This window comes from Sorex araneus, chromosome 5, assembly GCF_027595985.1.
Source record: "Sorex araneus isolate mSorAra2 chromosome 5, mSorAra2.pri, whole genome shotgun sequence".
Taxonomy (NCBI): Eukaryota; Metazoa; Chordata; class Mammalia; order Eulipotyphla; family Soricidae; genus Sorex; species Sorex araneus.
In genome coordinates, this window is record NC_073306.1 from 85187389 (window position 1) to 85211027 (window position 23639).

A 23639-nucleotide genomic window follows, 5' to 3' on the forward strand; every position below is an offset into this window, starting at 1 on the left:
GGTCCCCCCCGCCCCCACCTCTAGCCTGCCTCCGTGGCAGGCACTTTTCCTTTTTTTCTCTCTTTCCCTTTGTGCATTATGGTTTGCAATACAGGTACTTAGAGGTCATTGTGTTTGTTCAGAAAGTTCAGAATTTTTATTAGGAAGGTAAGATTAGGTAGCTTTTTTAACTGGGTGGCAGTTTTAGGGTGTGGATGTGAAGCCGGGGCTTCCAGGAGTACAGGGTGGTTGGGGGAGGTAGCCCATCCCCACCCTGAGAGAGACTGGAGATTTCAGTCATAAAACCCACATACCTGAATTTAACTTGCTGGTTATATCTCGGTGAGGGCTGTCCTGAGATAGTTGAGTCCGGCTGGAGGTGTGGTGGCGATTTTGGATTGTGGAAGCAAGCGGCTGTGAGGGGCTCTGCTTGGGTGGGCACTGGGCTGACCTGCCCACCTCCAATTTACCCTGGTCTGTTCAGCCTTGCATGAGTCTGAGGTTAACTGCAGCTTTTGAGCTCTTTTGAGATTTATTTATGGGTCTCTGAAGCGAGGCCCGTGAGTGAGCTGGTATAGCTGAGCAGGAGGGGTTTGTGGGCATGGCTCCCACATACCTGACGTTTTGCCATTTGATTTCTTGGGAAACTTGGTCTTGAGTTGTTGGGGTCTGGCACAGTGGCAGTTTGGGGGCATCAGGAAGCCTGAAGGCACCGTCAGGCTGCTGATGCACTCGTCCACGGGTGCAGGCTGACCTGCTGGCGCAGGGCCATCCACTCCCCTTCGTCCCCTTCCCCATCTCCACCCCTTTGATGGTTCTGGACCTTGAACTCAGGCCCTTACCCAGGCCCAGCCATATGCTCAGGCCATCCTTTTGTTTCCTTTTATTGGGCATCTTCTACTGAATGCCAGACCCTGGACACAGAGTCACACACAGGACCCCGTCCAGAGTTCGGGGTGATCACCCAGGGGATCCCAGAGTGCAGGACTTCAAGGAGTCTAGCCAACGGAGAACCTTTAGCCTACAGTATCTCTCTTAGTTTTATGGCTTTTGGGGTCGCACCCGGCGATGCTCAGGGCTAACTCCTCGCTCTGCACCTAGGATTTATTCCTAGTGGTGCCTGGGGAACCATATGGATGCCAGGGAGTGAACCTGGGTGGGCCGTGTGCAAGGTAAATGCCCTACCTTCTGTACTATCACTCTGGCCCCTGAGCTGACAGTCTGCAAGCCCATTCCTGGAAAGCAGGGAATTAGGAATAGTGCAGAGGGTGGCCATGGTGGAGGGGAGGGAGATGGGAGCAGAGGCAGGAGGGGGAGAGAAATCTGCCCAGCAAGAGGCGGGTAGGAAGCACAGCTGCACCCCGCTTATACCCTGCTGACAGCCAGTTATGGAGGGAAAAGCCAACGCGTGCTCTGCCAACTGGTCACAGACTGATCATATGTCTCCTGGTGCCTCAGTTTCTCTAGCTTTGGATCAGCATCTTGGGACCTGTGCAGGGCATTGTTATTATGGGCAAATTAAAAATTATTATTATTATTATTATTATTATTATTGCTTTTTGGGTCACACCCAGCAATGCTCAGGGGTTACTTCTGGCTCATGCACTCAGGAATTACTCCTGGTGGTGCTCATGGGACCATATGGGATGCTGGGAATCGAACCTGGGTTGACCATGTGCAAGGCAAATGCCCTACCCACTGTGCTATCGCTCCAGGCCACCCCCCAAAAAAATTATTGAATCACAAAGAATTACAAACTTACAAAGTTATTCATGATTCAGTTTCAGGTGTCCAGTCTCTTCACTAATGCCCACCTCCCTTCACCAAGGTCCCCAGTTTCCCTCTGCCCCCTCCCGAAACTAGCTGCCTCTATGAGAGGTACTTTTTCCTTTTCTTTTTCCTATTAGGCATGGTGGTTTACGGTACTGAGAGGGTATCATGCATGTCCCTTTACCTCCTCTGACCTTTCCTCCCCACCCCCACACACATAGTCACAAAATGGCAGGATCTCTGCTAAGGGCCACTTCTCCTGCTCTTCCTTTCCACCACCTTTGGACACTCATTATTCCCCTACTCTTTTCCTTTATGTCTGCATATGAGTGAGATCATCTGAGTCTCTCTCTCTCCCTCTAACTCATTTTCCTCAGCATGATACTCTCCATGTCCATCCATATATCAGAAAATTGCATGATTTCATCTTTCCTAATGGTCAAGTAGTATTTCATTGTATAGATGTACTGTAGCTTCTTTATCCAGTCATCTGCTGGATCAGTTGACACTCATTAATTATTATTATTAAATTATTATTACATTCTATGCTGTTGGGCTCTGGTGCAGTTTCCGGATTCTGGCTACTGTGAATAGTGCTGCTGTGAACACAGGAGTACAGATGCCTTTTCTGCATTGTAGTTTTGGGCCCTTGGGGTATAATCCCAAGGAGTTGAATTGCAGGCTCATATGGAAGCTCGATTACTAGTTCTTTGGGAATGACTATATCGTCACCCAAAAAGGTTGGGCTGGTCAACATTCCCACCAGCAGTGAACGAGAGTCCCTTTTCTGCCGCATCCATGCCAACACTGGTTGTTGCTGTTCTTCTGGAGTACCACGCTCTGTGGTGTGAGGTGGTATCTCGCTTGCTTTGATTTGCACTTTCCTGGTGATTAGTGATATAGAGCATTTGTTTCATATGCCTCACGCCATTTGTATTTCTTTGAAGAAGTCTCTGATCATTTCTTCTCCCCATGTTGTGATGGGGTCACTATGGGCTTAGATGTCCAAGACAAGGTATCTCCCTGTTCCCTCGGAGAGACCCCAGATCGGGCTGTGGTCTGTGCCATCCCCTGCCAGGAGAGGTGCGGCTATAAGCTGGAAACAGGGCTGGTTCAGGCTCTGCATTTGGGTGTTTCTGCGACTGGGATTCACTCTCCTTGGAGGCTCTTTCTTTGGGTTTTCTACCCGACATGCTCTGGGCCCAGGGCAGCTGTGTCTGGTGAATATGCCCTTCGGCTGCCTCACAGACTTTGCTTGGTCTCCCTGTGAGTTGGCCGCGGCTCTGCTCTGCCAGGAGCCAGCCAGGAGGGGGTGCTAGGAAATGCTCCGGGAACAGGAGAGTCCTAAGGGGCCTCCTGGGTGCAGGGATTCAGTGTTCACGATATTCTGCCCTTCAGCCTTCCCTGCCCCGGTCTCTTCTGCGATGACAGGAAGTGAAGCGGCGAAGGGTTAAGGCAGATGAGGCACGAGGCCCGTAATTGATGGGATAAACCTTAAAGGAGTGATGTATGATTGCAATTAATCCAGGCACAGTGACACTACCCTGCTAAATATAGTGTCTACTAATAATTACTTTGATCCAGCAAAATGATGTCTGTCTATGAGCCTGGAGGAGGGACACTGGCCGAGGGCTGGAAAAGGCAGCATCAACCCTCTGCTCCCCCATACAAGCTGGGGGTGAGATGATGGGGGCAAAGGAGCAAGGAGGGACCCCAGTTCTCTCAGTCCCATGGCAGCAAACACTCCGTGTATTGGCTGATCAGGCATTGGTCTAAGCTGGGGCACTGTGGAAGGTTCCCTTAACCATCACCACTCATCTTCAGAATCATGCCAAACTCTAGGCATAGATCAGGTACCGGGGGCAAATGAAATTCTGGCATTCTTTGCCTGATCTGTAGGAGGGCCCTTGGGTAGGGGAGCATTTCCAGTGGGATCATGTGATCTAAGTCACAATAATTCTGTCTTTTTTTTTTTTCCTTTTTGGGTCACACCTGGTGATGCACAGGGGTTACTCCTGGCTTTGCACTCAGGGCTTTGCACCCCTGAACACCATCAGGAATTACTCCTGGCTGTGCTCAGGGGACCATATGGGATGCTGGGAATTGAACCTGGGTTGGCCGTGTGCAAGGCAAACACTCTACCCACTGTGCTATTGCTCTAGCCCCCAGTCACAATAATTCTGGAGGGAAGACAGCACTGGTTGTGAAGGTGTACAGTGGTCCAGCCTTGACCTTTGACCTGGCTTCTGCAGGCAGGTGGGAGACAGCTGGCTGGGTCAGAGGAGAGAGCTGGCCCGGGTGGGTGAGCAGCCGTGGGGGGCCCAGGGCAGGGTCTTGCCTGGGTTGTCCCTGACAGGCTACACTCACTCTACCGTCCAATCCATGCCTCAGTGTCCTCGCTTGTCCATGGCAGCAGGGATTCCCGCTGTGGAGGCAGTGAGGCTCTGGAGCAGGGACCTGGGAGTCTGCAGCTGGAGATTCCTGAAGTGCCACCCAGGAGGGGCCGTGGGGCTCCTGGCCTTGCATGGACCTGCTGCTCTCCAGCCCCTCCGTGGCTGCTGTCTCCTGCAGGAGAGGGGCTTTGCCTTAGGTGCTTCTGGAGGAGGGGGATGAGAGATGCCGGGGGAGGGGGATGGCTGGGAAGGCTCTGCCCTTGCTTTGATGCTGCTGACCCCAGTTCGAGCTCCAGCCCTGAGCTCAGAGCCTGTAGGAAGCCCTGAGCACCACTGGGTGTGTCCCCCAATCAACAATAATAATAAAACGAGAGAGAGAGAGAGAGAGAGAGAGAGAGAGAGAGAGAGAGAGAGAGAGAGAGAGAGAGAGAGAATGAGAAAGAAAGAGGGGGAGAGGAGATAGAGAGGGACAGAAGGAGAGAGAGGAAGGGAGAGAAAGAGGGAGAGAGATGAAGGGAGGGAGGAGAGAGAGGGAGGAGAGAGGGAGAGAGAGGGAGAGGGAGATAGGGAGAGAGAGGGAGATGGAGAGGGAGAGAGGAAGAGAATGAGAAGGAGAGGAGGGAGAGAGGGAGAGAAAGAGGGAGAGAGATGGAGGGAGGGAGGAGGGAGAGGGAGAGGTAGAGAGGGAGAGAGAGAGGGAGAGGGAGATAGAGAGAGAGGGAGATGGAGAGGGAGAGAGGAAGAGAATGAGAAGGAGAGAGGAGGGAGAGAGGGAGAGAAAGAGGGAGAGAGATGGAGGGAGAGAGAAAGAGGGAGAGAGATGGAGGGAGGGAGGAGGGAGAGGGAGAGGGAAAGAGGGAGAGAGAGGGATAGAGAGGGAGGGAGGGAGGAGAGAGGGAGAGGGAGAGAGGGAGAGAGAGGCGTGACTGGCGGGATGGGGCAGGGAGCTTGCCCATTCCCCAGGCCTCAGTCGTCTGCTCTAAGTGTTTTGTGGGTGGGCGACACCCCAGTCCCTTACCCCATGTCCCTGTCCTGTCAGCTGGTGGCCGGATGAGCTTTCTCAGGCCTGGGTGTGAGGCCGTCCACTGGGGTGCCGTGGCTGGAACTTTTGGCCCCTCAACACAAAGGTAGGCAGGGTGGCAAGAGTTTGGTGCCAGAGAGCGGGAGGGGGAGAGGTGGGTGAAGGAGCCCCGCTCGGCCCATGAACAGCTCGTGTTTGGCCTCCACCATTTCTATCAACATTGTCCGGCACCTCCAAACAATCGGGGCGTCTGTGCCAAATGGCTCTAAGCTAACCACCCAGGGCCGATCTGAGCTTCTGAACAACAGTATTTTCACTTCTTGCACAGCACTGAAATGCTGATTGTTCTGTGCCAAGTGGTTATTTTTCCAGACCATTTCCCTTTATTTATGTGTAAGCCTTTATGTTTTTAAGCAAAGAGAAGATGGAGAGTCTGGGTAGGTAATGACTGTTTCTCCTGACTTGCCCTTGAAGCAGCCATGGGAGGGACGGAAACTCCCTAAAGCTGTGATTGCTTGCGGGGAGCAGGGGGCTGGAATGGCCCCTCGGGACACTCGCGAACAGAGGTGGATGGGTGATGGGAAAACTACCCCAGGGCCTTGGGAGGTCTTGGGCCAGGTGAGGCCTTTCTTGGCCCGCTGCTGGCCCTGGGTAGGGCAGACCCCTCTCCTTCCTGGACTGGGGGAGCCGACTCCCGTTCCGCAGGGCTTCCTAGAAGTGTGTGTGCCCCAAGGAGGACGTGCCGGCCCGTGTCTGTCGGCCGGCACCGGGGGCGTGAGAGGAAAGAGGTTCTGTCCTCAGGATGTGGCTCCAGGAAGCTGGGTGGTGTGGCTGGGCCCAGTGACGGGCTGTGCCTTATCCGGGAAGCGCTGGAATAGGCTTCGGAGATGTCTGTGGCGGTTGTTTTTCTGTCCTAGGAGAATTACAGGAGTCTTCAAGTTTCCCCCGGCCGGCAAGGCTGATGCTGTAGGTGGGGGTGGGTGAAGCGGTTTGCAGCCGAAGACAGGAAGTGCCTCTGGCCCCAGTCTTGCTTCTCAGCTCAGAGGTTAGGTGGGGAGGATAGGAAAGGGGAGGAACTGGAGGGACCACCAGGCTGAGCAGTGCAGGGTACGGCGCCGCCCGTAGGCCCCCATTTGTGTCCTTTTCATTTTCTATCGAGGGGCTCCCCAGGCAGGGGTCAGAAGGCCCAGAGGCCCCACTGGCAAGTCTTGGCCTACAGGCCAGACAGTTCAGTGCTAGGCCCCGAGGATTACCTGGACCCTCAGAGACCTCCAGGGCCATGACTGGTGCTTGGGGTCAAATCAAGGTCTAGTACACACCAGGCATGTGTCCTAACCCAGGGATTATTTCTCTGGAGCCCCCCTCCTGCCGCTCATTTGTGTCTTTAAAGCCTGTGCACGCGTTGCCGTGGCTGGTAGGATGCCAAGCAACGCTCTCCACATCTGGCCACTGAAGATGGGTTTACCAATCTGTGGCAGTGACTGGAGCCTGGCTCCGGTGGAGAATCCGACATCCACAGTCTGTCATGGGGCAGGCTGGGAGCCTGGGGCCTGGGCTGCACGCGGAGGGCCTGGCTTGGCGAGGTTCTAGGTGGAGACCCAGCATGCACGCACAGCTCTGCAGAACCAAGTGAGTTCCTGCTGTTTTATCGGTTTGGGGGCTGCATAGGTTTTAATAAGAGAAAAGAAACTGCTTCAAAGCAAACCACCCAGAGAGCACGTGCTTCTTTCTGTATTTCAAATATTCAAGAACTGGTCTAGGAAATGGGTAATTTTGGCAGCTGAAGAAATATGCCACTGTGGTTTGACAGACAGGGCAATGGGCATCTGCCAGGGCACCTACCCTGGACTCCTTGTGGGATGATAAACTGACAGATTTCCAGCAGGCCTCTGCCACAGCCAGGGTATATGTGTGTGCACATGTTTGTCTGTTTGTGTATGTGTGTATGCATGTATGTGTGCATGTGTTTGTGTGTATATGCGTGTATGTGTGTATTCTGTATGTGTTTGTATGTGTATGTGTGTATACATTTATGTGTATACGTGTGTTTGTGTGTGTGTGTTGGGAGATGAATGAAGGCTCAGAGAGTCTCTGTCACTTATGACCCCTTTTGTGTGTGTGTGTGTGTGTGTGTGTGTGTGTGTGTTGGGAGATGAACGAAGGCTCAGAGAGTCTCTGTCACTTATGACCCCCTTGCTAGGTTGACACCAGCTCAGTTTCAGTCTCTGCTGAGGGGTGTGTGTGCCAGGACCTTGGGAAGTAGCCGCACAGAGGCAGAGTGTGGGCCTCAGAGCTAGAGAAAGCCTGGGGGTCTGGCTGAGAGCACCTTCCCCAGAGCAGTCGCCAGAGCAGCGGGGCTGCCACCATCTGTGGGGTCAGGGGTCATGAGGAGCAGGTTCTCGCTGCAGGAGGCACAGAGCCCCCAGGCGTGGTGTTTGTCAGGGGCAGGTGTGACTGGGGGGGCGTCTCGGTGTTGGAGAGCAGCTGAATCCAGGGTCCACTTGTTCTGTTTTCATAAACAGGGAGCTGGGAGTACAGGCCTGTGAGCCCCAGTACCGGGGTTCTCAGCTTGGTGTCTCAAGCGCTGCCGTGCGGCGGCCAAACCCGCTCTCAGGACCTCAATGTCCTTGAGTAGAGGCGGGGGTTGGGGTGCTGATCTCGCAGGGCGCCTCTGTGTTTGGTTTGTGTGGGCACGCGGTGCTCGGGGGGCCGCCGGGTGCTGGGCTCCCACTCGGGGCACCGGCGTGTGGGGCCTGCACCAGCCCTTTGTGCCCTCGCCCTGGATTTCCAGCGTGGGTGGTGCCTTCCTGGCGCTCAACAATGCCACACGGGCACGGGGCTTCTGGCGTTACTGGGGGAGAGTTCTGAAAAGGCAGGACCTTGAGGCGGGCAGAGCCCCCACAGAGGCCTGGGGTGCCTGGCCTGGAGGCGGGTTCCCTGTCCAGAGAGCAGCAGCCGATGGCCAGGGGTGGCCCGGCAGAGCAGCAGGCTGTCCTGCTTCCTCCGTGCGCTGGGGCCCGGGCGCTGCAGCTCCGCGTATGAGCCTCTGCTCGATGGAGCTCCCAGGCCTGTGGCAGTGGCCCGCTCCCGCTCCCTAAGACAGCCATTTTCCTTCTTTCTCTCTTCCTTTTCTGGGAGGCCTCACCCAGGGGTTCTGGGGGATCACTCCGGTCGGTGCTCGGGGGATCATATGTGGCACTAGGGATCGAACCTGGGTTGGCCGTGTGCGGGGCAAGTACTCCAACCCTCATTTTCTTTTTCTTTTTTTCTCCCCTTAACCATTTTTTAATGAGGTACTGGGCTACATTGTTACTCCTACTTTTCAGGGATGGACTGGAGCAGTAGCATAGCAGGTAGGGCATTTGCCTTGCAGGTGGCCGACCTGGGTTCGATTTCTCTATCCCTCTCAGAGAGCGCAGCAAGCTACTGAGAGTATCCTGCCTGCATGGCAGAGCCTGGCAAGCTACCCGTGGCGTATTCAATATGCCAAAAACAGTAACAACAAGTCTCACAATGGAGACGTTACTGGTGCCCGCTCGAGCAAATAGACGAGCAACGGGATGACAGTGCTACAGCGCTACAGTGCTACTTTTCATGGATGCATCATCCCAACACCACACCCACCACAGAGAGCCCGTCCCTCCACCCAGGGCCCAAGGACATGTCCCCATGTGCATTCACTTTTATAGACAAGATCTTCAGTTCTGATGACTTGGACCATTTGTCGTTCCCTTACTATGGTTCTTTTTTATCTCATATTTGGGATAAATCTCTCTTTCTCCCTCTCTCTCAATGTGGAGGTGGTAACACCTACATGTATAGGTGTTATAAATAACACCTATACATGTAGGTTATATATAACCTGTGTTATCTAAAACACACATATATATAGGTGAATAAAGCTGAAGTTCTGGAATTCCACAAAACTGTAAATTAATGATAAATTGATAAAGTAAAATGTTTTCAAAAACTTTATCTTTTTACTACAATAAAAATTAGTACTATGAATAACTCTGCTAATACATTTTAAGATTTACATTAGATAAATCCTAAAAATGTAAAATTTTGTTAATAGTGAAGAGAGTTAAGAAAAATTTAAGGGACTATTGCAGTAAAAAAGTGTTTTTTGCTTTGTTTTGTTTTTTCCTTTTTGGGTCATACCTGGCAATGCATAGGTGTCACTCCTGGCTCTGCACTCAGGAATTATCCTTGGCGGTGCTCAGGGGACCATATGGCATGCTGGGAATCGAACCCGGGTCGGCCGAGTGCAAGGCAAATGCCTTACCCACTGTGCTAGGACTCCAGCCCCTAAAAAAGTGTATTTTAACCTGAGAGGAGTATATATATTTATATATGTTGAAATATTATATTGTGGATACTGCTTTATATCTATGGATATAAAAATACTCTACTTGATCAGTTACATAACATTCAATGTAAATGAAATGTTAATTCATTGTTGCACATATATAAAATTCCTTAGGATAGGAGTAAGTAAGCCTTTCTTAACCTAGTAGAGGGCAGCCATAAGCACCATGAGTCAATGTTGTACTCAAGGTCACATGCTGAGAAGTTTTCTTGCTTTTGAAAAATCTGCTTTAATACTTCTTCCAAGACTAGAGTCAAGGCTATAAGTACCTAAGCTGTGGCCTATGAAGAAACTCTATATTGTTTTTTTAAACTTGAATAATAATCTAGCTGAGGACTCAGGATTAGGCCTTCACTTCCTTGTTTTTTTTACTGTCTCCTTCCATTCTCTTCTGGCTCGCACAGTTCTGCTGTGAATCTTATGTTTTCCTTTATATCCAAGTTTAATTTTTGATCTTTCTACTTTCAATATTCTGTCTTGAGCTTTGGATTTTGAATATAATGTGTTTTGGAATTGTCATAGTTGAGTCATTTTTGCTGGGACCCCTTAGGACTCTTAGATTTCAGTGCCTGTATTCCTTAACTCTGGGAAATTCCTTTTATTTTTCTTTTTTGTTTTTTGTTTAATCACACTCCTGACTCTGCACTCAGAGATCACTCCTGGTGGGTTTGGGGACACGGGGTGCCAAGGACAGAACCTGCATGGAAGGCAAGTGTAACTGCTGCTTCGGCCCCAACTCTGGGATGTTCTTAGCTACTTCTGTTTCTTCATTGAGTTTTTCTTCCTGTTTTTCAGGGACTCCAATGATAATTTAAAAAATTATTTTATTTTTATTATTTTTTAAATTTTATTGAATCACAGGGCTGGAGAATAGCATAGCGGTTGAGCGTTCGCCTTTCATGTGGCCAACCCATGTTCGATTCCTCCGCCCCTCTCGGAGAGCCCGGCAAGCTACCGAGAGTATCGTGCCTGCGCGGCAGAGCCTGGCAAGCTACTCGTGTGTATTGGATATGCGAAAAACAGTAACAATAAGTCTCTCAATGAGAGACGTTACTGGTGCCTGCTCGAACAAATCGATGAGCAACGGGATGACAGTGACAGTGACTGAATCACAGTGAGATAGAGCATTAAAAAACTGTTCATGATTGGGTTTCAGTCATACAATGCTCCAACACCCATCCCGCCGCCGTGTAATTTCCCAGCACCAATGTCCCCAGTTTCTCTCCCAGCCCCACAACCACCCCCTACCCCAGCCTGCCTCCAGTGATTCTTTTATTGTCCTTCTTAAACCCACCCCATAGTTCTCTGGTGTGCTGTTCATTTTTTTCTAGATGATTTTTCACCTTCTGTGGGTTTCTAGCAGTTTCCTCCATCTGTCTTGGAGCACCTTGATTTTTGCCTTAGCTGTGACTCAGAGCTTCTCTTGAGTTTATTTCTATCACCTTCATACTCCTTATTTCTGCTTGGAGTTTTCTCATTTCAGCACTCAGCACTTTGCTGGCTACCTGTGCCAGGTTACTTTGAGTGCATTGAACATCCTCACCACGGTGTCACTGAAGTGCTTGTCTGAGGACTTCCTGGGCTGCCTGGTGCTGGTTGAGTCTTCTGTGTTATTTATATACATATATATGTATATATGTGTGCATGCATATATATTACACTCATCACACATAGTATATATATAGTGTTATATATTAAACTCATTGACCCTGCCAAGCTTCTGTGTGTCCCCACTGGCCTTGCTGTGGTCCTGCTCTGCTGTGGGTGAATCTTGGTAGTTATCCCCCACTCCCCCACCCTCGCCCCAATCCCCAGGACTCTGAGGAATTAGGCTGGGAGTTGCTGTTTTCCTGCCTGTCCTCACCCGGGTTAGGAAGCATCACCATGAGCCGTGTGAATGTCGACAAGGAGCTTTTTGCAGCCACATGCTGTGTTGACCATGGAGCTGGGCCCGTTGAAATGGCCTGGTACGGCGTGCACGGTCATTTTCATCCCTGATTTGCACAATAGGATCACTAACATGTTTTATTTGGGGCTAGGGGGCTGCCTCCTCAGGGGCTCCGGGGGCTGCTTCGGGTGGTCTTGTCCCTGTGAGTGGTGCTTGGGTGCAAGTGTGCAGAGAGTCCTGCTTGGATCCAGTGGTGCTTCTGGGGCCACCAGCCACCCTGGCGGTGCCCCAGGGCCGTGCTCCGGCCCCTGAGCCAGCTCCCCAGGCTGAAATATTCAGGCCAAGGCCAGGCTCCACGTGAGAGGGTATTTGGTTGTCCTGATTCAGCTGAAGCATTCTGTTCCCACAGGACAGACGGACTGTGGTCCCCTGCCCCAGACTCCCCAGTGGGGTGCAGAGACACACCCTCCCCCGCTCTGGTCTCATTCTGCCTCCGTGCAGAGCCCCCAACCGGAGGCAGTGCTTCCCCTTCCCGAGCCACGCGCTGGAGCTGGTGCTGGGACTCTGCTCGGGCGTCTGGGGAGCAGGCCTGCTTCCGGCGACCTTCCCCTGTCCTGTGTGTGTCTGGCCCCCGCACCCTGCAGGGGCCTGGCGCGCAGCAGGTGCGTAATCAGAAGCTTGACCGAAACCTGCGGAGTCTTGGCTCGCGTTGTGTGCGGAGCAGGAAGAAGAATCCCAGAGCAGCGAGCGGTGGAGCGTCCGCCAGGCGCCACCTGCTCAGACCCCGTGGGGGAAACTGGCTCCTTCATTAGGGTCATGTCAGCGGCCATAAGGGCTGAGCTGTCAGGTGTGGTATTTGGGGGTGCCGTCTCCCCCAGCGCCTTTTCCTTCCTTGCCAGGGCGCAGTGCACAGCAACAGCGTGAGGCCGGGGGCACCGTTTCCTCTTGATTGGGGTCTTGGTCGTGGTGCCCACTGCTGCCCTGGAGACTAGTGGTTTCGGGTCCCTCAGACGATAGGCTCCTCTCCTCTGGGACTGACAATGGGGAGGGCCCAAAGGTGAGGAGCCCTCTGGCCGGCGTAGGTTAATGAGTTTTGTTCTGGCCACTGGCTTCCTTCTCTCTGCAGACGTTTCTGCCTGGGGTGCTCTGTGCCCGTTCTTTCAGGCTGTTGCAGGGACAGGTCGACCCTGGCCCTGCCCTCGGGCTCTTCATGGTCTGCTCTGCCAGAGAGCAGTGGAGGTATGATGGTGGGCGGGTGTGGAGGGGCCTGGGCCCCAGGGAGAAGGCAGCGGGGCATAGTTCTGAAAACAGGATTGATCTGTGAATTGGTCCAAAGATCTTTGAGACTCAATTCTTTTTGCTTTTTTTGGCGGGGGGAGGGGAGCAGCTCTGAAGTGCTCAGGGCTTACTCCTGCCTCTATGCTCAGGGGTGACTCCTGGCGGTGCTTGGGGACCATACTGGGTGCTGAAAACCAAATCCGGGTCAGCTGCATGCAAGGCAAATGCCCTACCTGCTGTACCATGGCGCTGACTCCTACAGGGGAAGCATCTGGACATGCAGGGTATCTGGCTTCCTGCTCTGCTCCCCATGGTCCCCTGAGCACCAGCTGGAGTGGCCCTCCTGCCCCCGTCCAGCATGGGGAACAGTCACCAGGTACTGCTGGGTATGGTGCCAAAGTTCAAAAAAGAACAACCACCCTGCACCCATATTCAATACAGAGTCCATATTTCTTGACCTACTATGTGCTGGACAGTGTCCTAGTTGTGGAGCGCGTGGCAGACAAGCAGATAGATCCAGTCCTTCTGGAAGCTTCCGTCCTCCAGCTGAGAGCAAAGGCACAGCAGCAGTGCTGAATGCAAGCGTGTGGCCCCTGGGTTGCCTCTGGGTGCCCTGGTGAGGCAGTGTTGATGGGGTGTCCCCAGACATTAGTTTTCCCTGGGTCAGAGGCATAGGCCAGGACCCAGCCTGGCCCTGGTCAGCGGGCTTACTGCTCTTCTCTGGTGTGGGACAGAGAGAAGAGCGGAGATGGTTTAGTGGAGCCCTCCCCGCCCCAAGCCACTGGAATTCTCCAGGGGAAAGGGGGCTGGGCCTGAGCCCTGGATCCCCAGGAGGGCGGCAGCAGCCCACAGTGGGTTCAGGAAGCAGGTCCTGGCACCTGGGGGTGGGGGGCTGGCTCCGCTCTGGGAGCAGTCTGTGGGGGACAGAGCCTTCCCCTCTGCAAGCTGGGGAAGCCCCTCTGTCCTCCCCAGCCATGGGAGGGGCTGGCTGCCACCCCCCACATTCCAGGAGCCCCTAGCAGGCGGGGGCCCCATCCCCCATCCGAACTACTCTGCCCCCTTCATCGGCCTGGTGGGACTCAGGCTGGACAGGCCAGGGAGAGCAGAGGCGGGCTTGGGTGTGAGGCCACACGCAGAGGTGTGATGGCATGACTGCATGCATGAGTGACCCCTCAGGGTCAAATGCCCAGGGAGCATCTTGTCACAGCTGCTGCCCTGGGGGCGAGAGCCTGCCATGCAGGAGTGGATGTCTGCCAGAGCCCCCTGAGCACCGCTGGGTGTATGTGACGCCCAAATCAACCCAAACACACAATGTTTGTTGCTACCCTAAAATGGTGATATTGGGTGTGGTCCAGCTGAGAGGCTGTGTGTGACACTTGTGCATCTAGAGAAGGCGCGTGGGGCTGTGAGGTGTGTAGGGAGGGAATGAGCTTTCGCTGGATTTCACTTCCTCCTCTGGCAGCTGTGAGTGAGGTGAGGGCAGGGCCTGATGAGAGCTGGTTTGCCCAGAAGGAAACTGAGGCCCAGAGAGGGTCTGTCACAGGTCGGCATCACAGTAAGGACATGACCTGAATTCCCATCTCTTCCTGTCAGCCCCCCAGAATTCACGTCAATAGTACTATCTTTCTCGGCATTCCCCTTGTCCTGGCGGGTCTGGGAAGGTTCTGGTGGTGTTGGTGTGGGAGAGGAGGGCATGAGGGCATCAAGGGGCTCTACTGTTGACCATTCCTTACTGCCGGCTTCATCCTGTAGCACATACTCGAGGAAAGGAGAAAGGAAGAGAAAGAGATACTGGCACGTCCCTGTCACTTGCGTGTACCGTGACTGGGTCCTGGGTCATGAGGTTTAACTGAACATCAGGAATAATTTGGTCCAAAAGTCATTGTATGGGTGTGGGGGTGAGGGGAAGGCTGGGGAGCAGAGTGTGGCTCTTGTCCAAAGGCAGGTCTTTCAAGCCGAGGGCCCTGAGCCCGGCTGAGAGCCGGGCTGGTGCTGAAGCGCCTGGCTGGAGGAACTGGCCCTTTCTCAGGGGATGTTTTGGGTCCAGGCCACCCCTTGCGGGCAAGTCATCTGTTTCCCCTTGTTCTCAGGGTGAACAGGGCGAGAACGAAGAGGGCCTGGGTAAGTGCGCTCTGGACCGTGTGTGACTAAGAATAGGACGTGGTGGCTATTTTCTGGCAGGCCAGGGCTGGGCATGGGCCCTGAGGACGCCCCCGAAGATGCCCAGAGCAGCAGCGCGGCACCTGGACGGCCGGACCGTGGAGCGGGAGGAGGAGCAGGCAGGGTGGAGGGTGACTAGGAGGAGCCGCGTGAGGAGGGAGAGCTGTGGGGCTCAGTGCTGAGGGGGGCACCAGGTTGAGGACAGCTGTGCCTCTCAGACATGGGCCCCCGGAATCGGCTTCCCTGCCCGGGTGTGGGGCTGGCTCGCATTTGCATAGCATTAATTAGCAAGAGTGTCTAATTAGGACACCCGTCACACAGCCACAGGATTAAGCTGATACTGAACACCAATCTCTGTTGGAGCCTGGCCATGAAATTGCAGGAAAAGTTGACCTTACTCAACAGAAAAGATTTTCAAATTGATTATTTCCCATCCCAAATGCACACAGGATAGCGAGGTCAGAGAGGCATGTCAGATCTTAATTCAGGAAACGCGAACCATGGAACGTGTCCCCTCGTGTGGGCTCCAGCCAGTGGCAAAAATCACAAATGGGCCATATATATGTGTACACTTGCGTGCAGATGCACACACATGCACACACATGCACATGCACTCATGTGCACACGTGCTCTTGCTGGACATCGTGTGATTGGGCAGGCACTAACCCCTGCCACCTCTCCTTGATTAAAGCGAGCATTTCTCGTTGGTCCTGTGCCCTTCCAAGGCTCTGCCTGCAAGCCTACTTTCAGTGTTTCAAAGCTGAAAACACATTTAGAACTTCAAAGTCTCCTGGAAGATCTACTGTAATCATTACAATTCTGAGAGCTACAAGGCAGGCCAGGAGAGCAATTGATACGGCTGGCTCAGACGCGGGAGCTCTCCATCCCGCGTGACGCGCGGGGCCTCGGGGGAGGAAGGGCTTGGAGCGGCTCTGGGGAGCCTCACTGCAGCCTGGGAGTGGGACTCACAGAGGGGCTGGGGGCCACAGGACTTAGTGAAGGCCTGGCTGCTTCAGATTCCGATTCTGCTGCTCACAGGGCTTCTCCCCGGACACATTATATAAGACGCCCAGGCTCAGTGGCCTGCTCTGTGAAATAGGCTCGAAGCGGTCGAGGGTGCATTAGGTGCCCACGGCAGTGCTTGGTGATCCCCCTGAGAGTCGAGAGGAAAAACCCTGACCTGGGCTGACTCCCCCCTGTGCCCCTTGGGCATCCCCTCCACACTCAGGCCCCTGGTGTGACAGGAGCTACGTGCAGAGGGGAGGCGTGGGGTAGAGAGAAATCCTGCATACGCCACACTTGAGGCGGTTTGGAAAAGTCCCTTTGTCTCTTTGGTTCTCAGTGTCCCCGGAAAGTGGAGCCAGGAAAATAGGGGAGGCCAGAAAGTTGGGGGCCAGGCCCAGTCTGGGACTGGGCAGCTGGCGCTCACTAACTTGGGTTCACAGTCAAGGTTCTGCTCTTTTGTGATTTCAACAAGCGCTTGTTAAGCATCTCCCGGCCCTGGCGGTGGGCTGGAGTGGGCGGAGTGGTTCTGAGAAGTCTCCACTCCGCTGTGTTTCAGGAAGGTGCATACGGGCCTGTGATCACCCTCGCTGGCTGTGTGCCACCGGGCCACGGGTCCTGTCTGCGTCTCCACGGACTCTAAACAGGCCAGGATTCCTGTTTCACACGGCAGCACAATCTTTTGCAGTTCCATTGTAGAAGCGGTATTCTTGGGACCAGGGAAATGGCTGGGCGGCGAGCACGTGTTTGTCACGTGTGAGGCCCTGTGTCTGATGCCTGGCACCCCAGTCCCTTGCCCTTGTGTGAAGCACCTCATGTCCCCAGCACTGATGTGGGCTATAGTCCTGGTGTCCCCTAGAAAACTTAAATTCTCATTGTAGAAATTTGGGTTAAACACAAAGAAAAGCTATTCTAAGAAAATGCCCTAGTACCTTGGGATGTCTGAGATGTTTCCAGTTTTCTATTTGTTTATTTGAGTTTTGGTTTCTGGGCCACACCTGTGGTGCTCACTCCTGGCTATGTGCTCAGGGGTCACTTCAGGCAGGGTTCAGGGGACTGTGCAGTGCTGGGGATAGAACTTGCATTTCCCGCAGGCAAAGCATCAGTTTTTCATTTTTTTTTAAATGTTAAAAGATTATTTTAAAAGTAAAGTCACTGGAACCCCATTCCATGTACACGGGCTTTGTGCTGGGTACCATGAACCTTTCCTTATAGCCTCAGACGTCCTCTACAGAAAGGTTTCCTAGGGTTACAGAGTGTTCTGAATTTACTCAACTACTCTGATATTTTTTTGACATGTAGGGGAAAATGGCTTTAAAAAGTGACTCCGGTTGGCTTGGGATATAATTTCTGATTGTTCTCGTGTTCCCAGGATGATGACTCTGTTATGGAAATGTTCTGAGGCGAGGGGAGGAGGGCTGACGGATGACCACCCCCCTCCTGTGGGTGCCTGGGCAGATCCCGGTGGGGGCCTCCCGACGCTCCAGCCCCCACACCGGTGTGCGCTCTGACAGCTGATTGAAAGCCCCGGGTTGGTGCTGACTCCGAGGAAGCACACCAATTTCAGGCTTCATCGGCGTTCAGGCCGCAATGACGAGATGCTTGCTTTGCACCTGGCAAGCACCTCATCTTTCACCCAGGTTCGATCCCCAGCACCCATATAGCCCCATGAGCCCCGCCAAGAGTACAGAGCACAGAGCCAGGAGTAGGCCTTGAACACCGCCACAATGGCCCCCAAACCAACGACCAAACTGCTCCCCACCCCCTCAAACCAACCTCATTTAACCAATAGCTGTTGATTCTAGGCCAGTGAATCTTCTCTGGCAAGTTTTCTGTTACCAAAGTGGTTGAAGGGGGCTGGAAAAACAGTCCAGTGGACAGGAGCTTGCCTTGCATGTAGCCAACACGGGCTTGATCTTGCATGTAGCCAACACGCCCCACATGGTCCCCCAAGCACGGCCAGGAATGATCCCAAAGCAGAGTCAGGAGTAAGACCTGAGCTTGTAGGACCCATAAACAAAACAAGCCCCTGCCCAGCCCTTCATTCAATAAAACCCCCCAAAGGGGCTGGAGTGATAGCACAGCGGGTAGGACGTTTGCCTTGCACGCAGCCGACTCGGGTTCAAATCCCAGCATCCCATATGGTCCCCTGAGCACCGCCAGGGTTGATTCCTGAGTGCATGAGCCAGGAGTGACCCCTGTGCATTGCTGGGTGTGACCCAAAAAGCAAAAAAAAAAAAAATAAAATAAAGCCCACCAATGTGGTTGATGGTTGCACCTGGGGAAGGTGGGGGTATATCTGTGGAGTTGAGGGTGTCTCCCTAACCCAGCTGCCGCTGACCCAGGTTGCAACACCGGCCCAGTGCAAGCCGCCAGGTGGGAAATCTTTGAGCTTTCAAACAAAGCAAAAAACACTCCAAGGAGAGGACACAGCACCTGGCCCCTTTCCCATCCCCTCTTTCTCCGGGAATGATGCACACAGGCTGGGAATCTGGTTTCAGTTCAGTTCTGCTCCAGAGAAACCGATTAGAGGTTGAAATGAGCAGCTGATCCCAGACCCTTCCGCCCTGGGGAGGCTGATACTCCCCAGATGCTTTCAGACCCTCTGGAGAAGAAAGTCATGGTCGTTTCTGGCTCAGAAGCATGGTGAGCTGTCCTGAGTTGATATCTATCTGCCTGCAGGGAGCTCGTGTTAGCCAGAAACAGGATGTGAGTCCCCGGGTCACGCCTTTGGCCTCCGCTTGGTTGGTGGATTACACGGAATTTCAAAGGTTGCGGACTTCCCAGGGCTGAGGCTGTCATCTCTTCGCCTTATGGAGAGTGTCTCCATCCATGGAGGCTAAGCCGGTGATGGCAGAGTGGCCTTCAGGAAATGTAGAGTGTGACAGGGAGTCAAGGAGACCTGGGTCTGGGCACTTTGGGATGGGCTGGATGAGCCCTACAACGTGGAATCTGCGTTTGTGTCAGAGCCAGGGTGGGCTCTTCTGTGGACAGCGTCCTGCAGCGTGGATCTCTCTGAGAGATGTCTCCGGAGATGAGGGAGGTTGAAAGGGCCACAAAAGAGAGAGAGAATGGGGGCTGGGGCGGGATAGCACAGCAGGGAGGGTACTTGCCTTGCACTTGGCTGACCCAGGTTGGATCCCTGGCATCCCATGTGGTCCCTGATCTTTGAGTGCAGATCCAGGTGCCAGCCCTGAGCACCACCAGATGTGGTCCAAAAAAAAAAAAAAATAGAGGCTTGCTTTTCACACCATATTTGCTCTTGGATGTGTATCTCACTTGCCTATTTCTAGCTTCATCTTTCCTCTTGAATATGTATTTCTTTCCTCCTCTCCCCTTGCATCTCTCCTCGTATCTTTCTAAGAAAGTTTCATTCAGTAAAAGCCATCTTGCTTCACTGACAAAATAAAGAGGGGATGAGCGAGCAATTCATTAGCTTTCCCCGACTCTCTGCCAGTGGCCCCAACCATGAGCACTGAGCGCCAGAGCACTGAGCATCAGCCCCCAGGTACAATGACGTTCCGGCTTTCCCTGGTCCCAGCTGGCAAAGGGTGGTTAAGAGCATTTGAATGTTCGGAAGTTGGGGCTGGAGGCAAGCCGCCGTGTTGGACCGCACCCCTGCGCGTCTGGCCCTGCTACCTCGGAGAGCTTTCTTGGACTCTGCTGTCTCCAGCCCTTGTCCCCAGCTCTCCTGCAGGTGTCACTGGGTCATCTGTCACATGCTCCCTTGGGGAATCTTCCATGACTGCTTCCACAAGTTCTTCTGTTTCTACTCTTTCCTCTCTGTGGAGCGGGCCCGAGGGCTGCGGGCAGTGCTCTGGCGAGGCTCAGAGGCTCAGCTTTGAACTTGGGCACTGACCACTCTCCCCACCGCCCCACGATTCCTGCTTCCCTATCTATAGGGCTGCAGCAGAGACCTCACGAGTTCAGCCCCCTTTCAGCAGGGCACTAATGTCGGAGCCCTGAAAGGTGGGCCCAGAGTCCTGTGGCCAGTAGGTGGGACCAGGCCTGTCTCCTGGGCCCCATGCCACTGCCTGGGCTGGGAGCTTGGGGACCCTGAGGCCCTCCCCCTCCTCCATCCTCAGCAGGGACCTTTTCCAGCCTCACCCTCTCTGTTCTGTGCTCAGTCCCCTTCCGTGCGGTCACCGTCCTCTGTCCTCCCTTTTGCCCTTGGCCGAGCCAGGTGCTTTGGTTGCTGGAGGAGCTGCTTTGTCACAAGGACCCGGCCCTCAGGCACCGCCTGGCTCAGGAGGGTTAAGAGAAGGGGAACGGGGGTGTACTGGGGATATTGGGGGTGGGGAGTGTGCACTGGTGGAGGGATGGGGGTTTGGTCACTGTGGGACGGTAACCCAAACATGAAAGCTCGGAACTATCTCACGGTGATTCAATACAATTAAAAAAGAGAGAGGGAGAAGGGATAAGCCCCGGTGGCACAGTGTTGATGCTCAACCCTAGGAACGTGCACCCCGAGGAGCCGTGTTCTGAGCCTCAGGGCCACGGAACCCCCTTTCCCAACAGCCCGGCCCCTCCCGTGGAGACACACACAGCTCACTGCGCACAGGCAGGCGTCCTTCCAGGTGCAAGCACGGTCCCACCCTGGGAACAGAGCTGGGGTGCTGCCGAGCCAGGGGTCCCTGCCTGGCCGCCCCCGGGGCCCAGCCCACCTGCCCTGCTTGCCTGCGCTCACAGGAAAGGGAGATGCAGCCCCCTGATCCTCTCTCTGTTTCTCCTGCAGGATTCCATGTTTTCCTTGGCCCTGAAATGCCTTATCAGTCTGTCCACCATCATCCTTCTGGGTCTGATCATCGCCTACCACACACGTGAAGTCCAGGTAGGTGTCCCGGCCTCCCCACGGTGCCCTGCTCACGGTGCGCTCTTCCACCCTGGGCGGTACCCACACACACCACACACCATACACACCACACACCACATACCACACACACCACTACACCATACATACCACACACCATATACATCACACACCACATACCACATACCACATACCACACACACCACACACCATACACACCACACATCACATACACCACACACCATACACACACCAAACACCACATACCACACACACCACATACCATACACACCACACACCATACACACCACACACCACATACCACACACCACACACCATACACACCACACACCACATACCACACACACCACACACCATACACACACCACACACCATTTACATCACACACCTTAAACACACCACACACCACATACCACACACATAACACACCATATACATACCCCTCGCCACACTCTCCTCCGGCCTCTGGCTGCTGTTTGCAGGTGCCTGAGGTGGGGTGTCTCCTGGTTGAGAGCCTCATGGGGCAGGAGTGGATTGTGAGTCTGCGTTGTGGCCGTAGGACTGTGGCATTATCATCTCCACAGGGGCGGGGGGGGGGGCTTGTGGAGGCCAACGTGATTGTGTTGTTGGGGGTCCCGCTTCTGGACCTGTGTTCAGCTCTAGACTTGGCCTTTTTGGGTTTGCTTGGCCGTGAATCTCTGGTCCTCTCTGCCGTGGACGTCTGACCTGCCATGAGCTGACCCTCCCATGAACTGGCTGTGGTGGTGGTGTCTCAGGTCACTGTGTTTTGGAGGTGTGACTGCACTGGCGGGCTGGGAGGGCTCCTCCCAGAGAAGGGCACTGCATTCTTGGGGGCCGCAGGGATGACAGGACAGAGAAGGATCCAGATGGTATGGCTGCTGCTGCTGCAAGGTCCGACTCGGCCCAGGTACTACGCTGGGGTGTGCGTGCCTGGACGCCGTGTCTCCGACACCCAAAGTGGCTTCCCCCGTGGAGCCTGGCCTGGAGAAAGTGATGTGTTTCTACCCGGACCCACGTCCGTCAGCCCCAGCGAGGAGCCGGGGCACAGGCGGGGGAGCTGTGAAGCCTCTTAGGAGCAGAGTCACGCCAGTCCCCTTCACCTGCCTCGGGCCCCGTGTCCTCTGAAGGGAGCTGAGGTTACTTGATGTCACCTCCACTGAGCGGGGGGTCTCACAGGGGACAGAGCACAAAGGCAGAGTGGAAGCTCTGAGCCAGCTGGCGGGAGCGGTGGTGTGGCCGGGAGTTTGCTCCCTGAGGCTGGGCCCTGTCCAGTCCGGGGGGTGAAGATAGCGCGCCCCTCTGTTCTCTTGGGCCCTTGTTCCCGCCCTGGGGCCTGCAGTTGTGGAGGGGGCAGCTGCCAGGCGTGAGCTCAGGGCCCTGTTTGCCCAGGCTCCGGGTGGCAGAGAGGCGTCCCTGGGTGAGAGGGGACAGGGTGAGGGGGGCAGGCACTAACCCTGCTTGGTGAGTGACCCCGGGCCAGCCATGGCTTGTGGGGACAGGCTCCCTGTGGGCGGGTGGGAGCTCCTGCCTGTGCGGCCGCGCCCGAGAGGACGGAGAGCAGCCCGCGTTGAGGCGGCTGTCACGGGAGAGAGAAGATTGAAGCCTTTCCTGTCCCCTCTGCCCCCTGTGCGCAGCTGGGCCTCGTCCTGTGCGAGCCGGCCCAGCAGATGGCCCCCGTCACACCCGGCGCTCCCGGCAGGCGGCTGGGCCTCCTTCCTGCTGTGGCCGGCCCTGGCGCCCGTCCAGGCCTGCAGGAAGAGCTGTGCCCTGGTGCTCCCACGCCTCCCACTCCCCAGCAAGTGGCTTCTGCTGTGCTGGGGCACAAATGCGGGCCGGGCACCGACGCTTGCCCCCGGCACCTCCCATGGCCTTCCTGCTGCTCCTCTGGGTGCACGTCCTCGTTCACCTGCACGTCCAGGACCCGGCGGAGGTGACAGAGGAGGGTTTGCAGTCTGCATTCCGGATGCACGATGCCAGCCTCTGCCATCCGCCTTCCCCAGCTGACTCGATCATCAGCTCAGCTCTGTCGCCTGTTTTCTTATCTGTTGACCCAGCGCCCTAAGGCCCTAATTTTGTGCTTGTTTGATTTGGCTACCTGGATGGTGTGTGTGTGTGTGTGTGTGTGTGTGTGTGTATGAGAGTGTGTATGTGAGTGTGTGAGTGTGTGTGAATGTGTGAGTGAGTGTGAGAGAGTGTGTGAGTGTTTGAGTGTGTATGTGTGAGTGTGAGTGAGTGTATATGTGAGTGTGTGAGTGAATGTGTGTGTGTCAGTGTGTATGAGTGTGTGTCAGTGTGTGTGAATGTGTGAGTGTGAGAGAGTGTGTGAGTGTTTGAGTGTGTATGTGTGGGTGAGTGTGAGTGAGTGTGTATGTGAGTGTGTGAGTGTATGTGTGTGTGTCAGTGTGTATGAGTGTGTGTCAGTGTGTGTGAATGTGTGAGTATGTGAGTGTGTGTGAGTGTTTGAGTGTGTATGTGTGGGTGAGTGTGAGTGAGTGTGTATGTGAGTGTGTGAGTGTGTGTGTGTGTGAATGTGTGAGTGAGTGTGAGAGAGTGTGTGAGTGTTTGAGTGTGTATGTGTGAGTGTGAGTGAGTGTATATGTGAGTGTGTGAGTGAATGTGTGTGTGTCAGTGTGTATGAGTGTGTGTCAGTGTGTGTGAATGTGTGAGTGAGTGTGAGAGAGTGTGTGAGTGTTTGAGTGTGTATGTGTGGGTGAGTGTGAGTGAGTGTGTATGTGAGTGTGTGAGTGTATGTGTGTGTGTCAGTGTGTATGAGTGTGTGTCAGTGTGTGTGAATGTGTGAGTATGTGAGTGTGTGTGAGTGTTTGAGTGTGTATGTGTGGGTGAGTGTGAGTGAGTGTGTATGTGAGTGTGTGAGTGTGTGTGTGAGTGTGTATGTGTGTGTCAGTGTGTGTGAATGTGTGAGTATG

At 54.3% G+C, this 23639-nt stretch overlaps 1 protein-coding gene across 1 annotated transcript in view; it reads left to right on the top strand.

The window, feature by feature from the left end:
• KCNN3 (potassium calcium-activated channel subfamily N member 3) overlaps positions 1-23639 on the top strand; it is a 155206-nt gene that overhangs the window by 26077 nt on the left and 105490 nt on the right. Inside the window, exon 2 of the mRNA XM_004619265.2 lies at positions 20596-20691. Within this exon, the coding sequence (XP_004619322.1) occupies positions 20596-20691 (96 nt within the window). The remainder of the gene's footprint in view (positions 1-20595; positions 20692-23639) is intronic.